Source organism: Anarrhichthys ocellatus, unplaced genomic scaffold (genome assembly GCF_004355925.1).
Source record: "Anarrhichthys ocellatus isolate YVR2014 unplaced genomic scaffold, GSC_Weel_1.0 scaffold26, whole genome shotgun sequence".
Lineage (NCBI taxonomy): Eukaryota > Metazoa > Chordata > Actinopteri > Perciformes > Anarhichadidae > Anarrhichthys > Anarrhichthys ocellatus.
The window spans coordinates 3,262,881-3,269,718 of NW_022280056.1; the positions used below are offsets into that span (position 1 = coordinate 3,262,881).

General features: G+C 45.3%; 1 protein-coding gene across 2 annotated transcripts in view; it reads right to left on the reverse strand.

Annotated features, from left to right (window-relative positions):
- The window catches only part of LOC116391613 (protein kinase C beta type), a 79,089-nt gene extending 72,573 nt beyond the window's left edge, over positions 1 to 6,516 (reverse strand). Inside the window, exons 1-2 of one of the 2 annotated variants that reach the window (XM_031862377.1) lie at positions 6,054 to 6,516; positions 4,575 to 4,606 (exon numbers count right to left, since the gene is read on the reverse strand). In XM_031862377.1, coding sequence (XP_031718237.1) covers positions 4,575 to 4,606; positions 6,054 to 6,250 — 229 coding nt within the window. In that variant the 5' untranslated portion in view covers positions 6,251 to 6,516. The remainder of the gene's footprint in view (positions 1 to 4,574; positions 4,607 to 6,053) is intronic. The other variant, XM_031862376.1, reaches the window with a different exon arrangement.
- Between the last annotated feature and the right edge of the window lie 322 nt (positions 6,517 to 6,838).

A 6,838-nucleotide genomic window follows, 5' to 3' on the forward strand; every position in this document is an offset into this window, starting at 1 on the left:
AACAACACTGAGGCAGTGAGCTGCTCCGACTAGCAGCTCTGTGTACACTTACACAATATGCAAACTGTAGCCAGCATCAGCGCTGGCATTTGCAGTAAGACTGTGCAAAACACCAGTCAAACATCTGGGTTCGACTCGATTCTCCATGTGAAGCATTCAATCAGTTTTACAATGAAAAAGCAGAGATGAAAATAAAGGTGTACAGTGAAAAGAGTGAGAATATCATTTGCATCAATAAAAGATAATTCTACATATTTCTCATCTAAGAGTCTCCTCCTAGTTCTTCAAACGTGGTTGTTTAGAGTCTGTGGTCAGCTTGCAATAGCTTGGACAGATACTGGGCGTACAGATGGACAGCAGAGTGCTACTGTACTTTCCATGTTCTCTGTTAACAGCAGATATCGATTGGTGTGTAATGGAAAGTGCGGAGATCAAACAGACAATCTAACGTTTATGTTCGTTCAGGAAGGAAATAGAAGTCATATGCATGAACTGCCGCCTCTCCACAGCACCACATCCTTTCTGGGTAGACATGCTACCACAAAGTGTCTGCTTTGAGAAACCTGTGAAAGGCGGCCGTTCGCCCCCCCCAGCCTCCTCCTGCTGGGCCCACAGCAGCGACCTGTACCACCGAACACTGGACAACAAATCAGATGAGAGTCTTACAGACTGAGCTACACAGCAATGTGCAGCATGCAGTACGTTCCACTAAACAGTGGGCACAAAGCGAAAAAATGTTCATAATCTATTTACAAAAAGCAACTAAAAATACTCGATGGAGCAAAGGCACTTCTAACTTCCTTTTTTTTCTATCGTGACAACGCAGAATGACGACCAAGAGGAACTAATGTCACAATGTTATAAAACGCTCATGAAGCTGAACTTTGTTGAATCTATGAATCCTTTCCCGCTCATCTACAACGAAACGGGCCAACGGTCATTTTCACCGAGCAATATCCATCAACCGTTGCTCAAATCATCTCTCACTTCTGGATGAACGACACTTTAAGAAAGCAAAGCGTCAAAGCCTTTAGATGGTACAATCATCAGGTGATCAGAAAAGCAAAGAGAGAAGAGAAGATCATTTCAGTGTGATTGGATTCAGGTGGCGCGCGAACAAACAATCAATAAACATGGTGTGAGACCGTTATGGCACCGATTTGTCCGCTCAGGTCACAAGAAACAGACGAGCTGTAGTTTACACAACCAGCCCGGTCTTATCGACGGTTTGACCTTTCACTGAAAGACGTGACATCACACAGGACATCAACACTACTTCTCTCACATTCTATTTGCATTATTAATACAACACAAATACATCAACCAGATCTAAATGATATGAATACATCACACTGCATACACACAAACATCCTCCATTTAGTTGTGTGAAAACTATGTGACTGTCAAACAAACACAGCCATGTAAACCCAAGAGGCAAAGCACACCTAAACCCTGATCTCACGTCACTCCAAGCGTGTGTGTGTGTGTGTGTGTGACCTTGCAGAGGAATTCCCTTTCTCCCCGAGCTCTAGGGAAGTGATACCCTGCTCCAGACGGACAAATGAGTCAGAGAGGAACTCAGTACATGCTCACAAATGCACACACACTTGATGAAAGGTTAGTGCAAAGTGTTGCTAAGTCTCTCTGTCACACACACACACACACACACACACACACACACACACACACACACACAGTAGGTTCCCCCTCCCCCCAAACACCTGCGACCACACCCCTTCCTCTCCAGGGGCCCTGCAGTGCGGCGGATGCTTCCTCTAAAGGACACCGTTGGCCCGTTACGTACACACACGGGCCAATTATGAGCGAACCCACTGCTGTGCCGAGCAGCGCCGTCCTCCAGCATATAGACGGTTTGAATATTTCACTGTTGCTAGGAGACGTGAAAATCCTTGAACACATCCAGTTGGCTGTTAATACAAGTGGAAGAAGACATGGATTTCAGGCAAATTGATTAAAAAAAAAACACACACACAAAAAATGCGTTTTTGTCGACGGGATATGTTTCTCTGATAATTTATGTCATTTCCTGTGGCGACGCCCACAAAGATGATGCTGGGTCTGTCTCTGCTGTACAGTTAAGGAGACGGTGAATGAACGACAGAGAGGAGAGGAAAGCAAAGTAGATCAAGGTCTCTTCCTCAGTCAGGATGTGTTAAATGGCTTCAATTACTGCAGAGTCTATGAGCTTCATCAGTCTTCTTCTGAGGACATGAATCCAGCCACAGACTTGCGAAGCTTTATCGTTTCAGGAAGCGAAAACGCTGCCTCTCTATCGATGAACTGATCCAACGTGAACACACTTCAGCCTCGAGCTTTAGCCCAATTTCGAGCTTTGTGACAGAGCTTTGTTTTTGCTCGCTTGTCTCTTAAAGTGGCCGTTTTCACAGAAGAAAAAAGCAGAGAATTCCTGATGGCTGATTTCCATTCAGCCGCTTCAGTTTCAGGCTTACTGGGACATGTGTAGGCCACAACAGTGGGAATGGAACAGAGCCATCATCAATGTTAACACATGTGCTCTTCCTACTTTTTTTGGATAATACAGCCGCGTTTCATGTCGACTCACCTCCTTCCACATCCTTGGTCACCTTCCAACTATCAATACCTTAAAACTACGCCTACAGTTTGCTCTGCTATGAATAAAGTCCTCCCTCCACTTCCAGACTTGCCTCTGTTGCACCTTTCCCACACAGACTCGTTCCACTGATCTCTAATGCCTCTATTCATCTGAAATAGCTCTCCTTATCTTTAAAAAAAAGGTAGAGAATAAGTTCCTAGTATTTAACGCCAACTTATCTCCGACTGGTGGAGAAGAGCTTCCTGATATTGTTCTTTGTTTGTATCAAACCTCAAGACTATTTTAAACGGCAATGCTTTCAATGTTTTTGCATGTTTTTGTGCTATACTTTTTAAGAATTTGTGACTTCTTTGTGAATTTTGCATCAGATACAAGAGCTCAGAACTTGCAGTCACTTGCACTCTGGAAAGGAAGAGACGAATAGAGGACAGAAGATAAATGAGTCACTAGAGAAGCTAAAGGCAAGGACGTAAATAAGGAGAGAGGAGCGGAGAGGTGGAGAGAAAGAAAAGGAAGCAGGTAGTGGAAGGAAACGACAAAGGTGAGGCGGAGAGGAGCCTAAAGAAACGCTCCAGACTATTGAACCACCGTAGTGACGGACTAAGCTATGATGTTAGCAGGTGGAACACACACGCAGCATCATGCAAAACCCTCAATGCCCGGCACACAGACAGGGTTAATGAGGAGACAGACGGGTCAGGCCCAACGGCCGGTTAAAAAAACGTTCTGGATTCTTTGAAGGCCCACCTGGATCTGTGCCAGATGACCTGTACACCACTGCTAGCTAGCAAGCCGTAGGCTGTGGTTGAGTGAGAGTTGTACCTGATGCACTGATGCTATGTTTCCTCGTTTTTATATAGTGCTAGGTTAGTGTGTAGGGCAGAGGTAGCCAACAAAATAGCACTAGTCACCATGGAGCTCCGTCTAAAATTGTAGTTGCTGTTCTTTTTTAATCGAAAACGCTTCCATTAGTGTAGATTTTAAAATGACAATATTTCTTGTCATAACAGAGTTGGGTACCCGGAGGTGCACGGCGGACAGCCAGGACGAGGCCGCCGCACCGCACTAGGTTTTCAGGTTCCGAATGGCGGGCGCTTCTCGTTAGCGCCAGACGCGCACCGCGAGCGCACCCCGTCGTCAGGTCCGTAAATCCTCAGAACAGGCCGCGGGGCAATCCGAGCGAAAAGGCCCAGACTAGAGGTTTGAACGCGGGCGCCCGAAGACGCTCGCGCGCCTCGGAGGGTTGGATCCCCCGCTCGGCTATAGACGAGACTTTTTACTAGTTTCTTCGTGGAGAAAAAGGTACCATTAGAAAAGCTGGTGTCGGTGACTACAGACGGGGCTCCCGCCATGACGGGCCGGCATGCAGGCTTCATTGCGCAATGCAAAGGTGACCCAGACTTCACAGAATTTCTACATTACCACTGGATCATTCACCAGCAGGCGCTATGTGCAAAAGTAACCGGCTTTAATCATGCGATGATACAAAAATATCAGAGATGTGATACCTCTGACTTTCAAATAACAGAAATAAAAGTTGCATGTTTAAATATATATGTGTAGCTATACCATCACTGTTGTGGAAATCCTTTTTAATAATTATTGTGAGGAATAATATACTGACATGTGATCCAACAGTCTCTTCACATATATTATTATTATTAAATGTGATCTGTGCAATTTTGTTATTCAGGAAGTTTGTATCAAATAAGTAGCCCTTCGTACTACTCGGTACCCTTGAAGTAGCTCTCAGTTTAAAAAAGGTTGGTGACCCCTGGTGTAGGGTTACGCTAAAGATGGCTCCAGTGTGTCATTAAGGCCATGATTTCAGGCCTCGACTAACAGTTTAACAATATAGTTCACAGTGTTTTCAACAATTATTTTCTAACATGTGTAATGAATATATATAAAAACCCAGGACTTTAAGCAATGGAGCACCACCTAATAGTGCGAGTGTGAGTGTGTGCAATCCACCTACCTTGACACTGGAATCCCTGCTTGCCAAAACCCCTGTAGAGAGAACATACACAGAAAACAGGTTGAACAATGTACAGGCACAGACGTGTGTACGCACACTACTCTCACGCACACACACACAAACAAGGAACTCGGAAAATGAATTCTGACACTCTCTCTCTCTCTGTCTTGAGACATTTGCGTAGAAGTGAATGTCAAATACTGTCTGCCATTTGTGTGCAGCGCTACAGATTTCCATCCAAAGGAGCACAAATGTAAACACACGCACACACACACACACACACACTGAAGTATGCAAGCAGCAAGGCATTGGATTATTGTTAACTGTAGAGTACATGTAAGGTCAACAAATACTGTTCTGTAAGGCAGGGCTGCATCTGCCCCAGGGCACAATGGTCAACCACACCTAGTGCATGGATTGGGGAATGCTGTGATACCTGCACACACACTCACACATACACTGTCACACACATTCAGCCCTGCTCATGTTCATATTGTGGCTAGAAATAGATAGTCTCTGAAGGTTTGAAACCACTCATTGCTCTTTTCATTATGCTTATTGACCCGGATAGATGGACAGAGAGACGGTTTGATAAACAGGTCAAGCAATTACAGTGTTCCTCTGTTTAGTGTATACAACCAGTGACACCATGCCATTAGATTCCCATGAAAACACACACACACACACACACAGTCTTCTAGGTCAAATCATTTAGCCATTCACAAATTAAAAAGCCCATCACAGGAATTAAATAACACCCATTTTGGGAATAGTGCACAGCACAGATAATAATAAACGGGACAAATTAGGCCAACCTAAAGCCGGAAACTCATTTATTAACGTGAGCTAAGTCACCGTGCGGTAGACCCAGGTGGGTTGCACGGTGACAAGTCTGCACAGGTGAATTAGAGGAGAAAATGAAGAGAGGAGGAAGGCTGACCTGTCAGTGTTTGACCCGTGTGAGACTATTTAAGTGACAGCAGGTCACTGTTTTTGTTTCATTTCTGCTCAGCCTCTCTCAGTTCCTGCCTACTTCAAACCACATCAAACATGGTCTGCAGCTACCCCTTTCTTACAGGTGCAGCCCATTATCTCTCCGTCTCTACCAAACACACACATATATAGCATCAATAGCATCAACGAATCAGGCTAAAATCAATATTTATTTTGAGGAATCTGTGCAACCGGTGCAGCCCTCCCACTTTCTTTAGTCCTGCTGGAACTTAATGATGTAACACTATCAAACACTATACAGCCATTTTGTCTTTTTCATATCAATATATCTCTCTCTCCACTTTTCTCATTTGAACTAAACTCAGTTTGTCCTGACGTTTTACTGATGTCCAAACTTAAATAATTTATTATTATTCTCTTTGTGTACCAATAAAAATCAAAAGGCTTGATTGCAACATTCATCTTTCAAACTGCTCTCCTGTGAACCCCCTCATCCATCCATCCATGCGTGTGTCCGCTCCTCACCAGATGAAGTCTGTGCAGTGGCTGCAGAAGGTGGGCTGCTTGAAGAAGCGCGCGATGAATTTGTGGTCCTTCACCTCGTGCACGTTCTTCTGGCGGAGGGCACCCTGGCGCGCGAAGCCCCGCATGGGCTCCCCGGGTCCGTCCTCCCCGTCGCTGTTGGACGCAGCAGCCGCCGCCACCGCCACCGTGTCTGCCATTCTCCAGCTGTCTGTCTATCTGTCTTTTATTTTACTTTACCTGACTAACGCAAGCTGTCGGCGCCTCTCAGGTGGCACAAAGTGGCTTCTCGCGCGATGTTCCGAGTGGAGGAAAACCCCTGCGGTGACGCGATCAGCTGATAGTTAGCTTTCGGTAGTTTTGTTTAGTGGTTTAATTTTCTGCAATCTTGTTCCTCAAATGAGTAGACGAGCTGCCGCTGAGCTCCTCTCTCTCCGCTTCCTCCTTCTCCTCTGAGCGCACTGAGAGCCGGTGACTACCAGCGAGAGGAGGGGGAGGAGAGAGAAGAGAGAGAAGGGGAGAGAGAGAGAGGAGGAAGGAGAGAGAGGGGAGGAGAGAAAGAGAGAGAGAGGAGGAAGGAGAGAGAGATAGAGGTTTGAGGTTTAAAAGTCCCTTTATTTGCAGTGAAAACAGAAAACTTCCAATAAATCAATCAAATCAAATAAACAAATTAAAGCACCAAAGAATAAATAAACAATCAATCTCAATGATCGATATGTTCAGAAGCTCTCCACCAGCACCCACTGAGCATGCAATGCTCCCAGTAGTCCATCTGTCCCTGAAAGCCT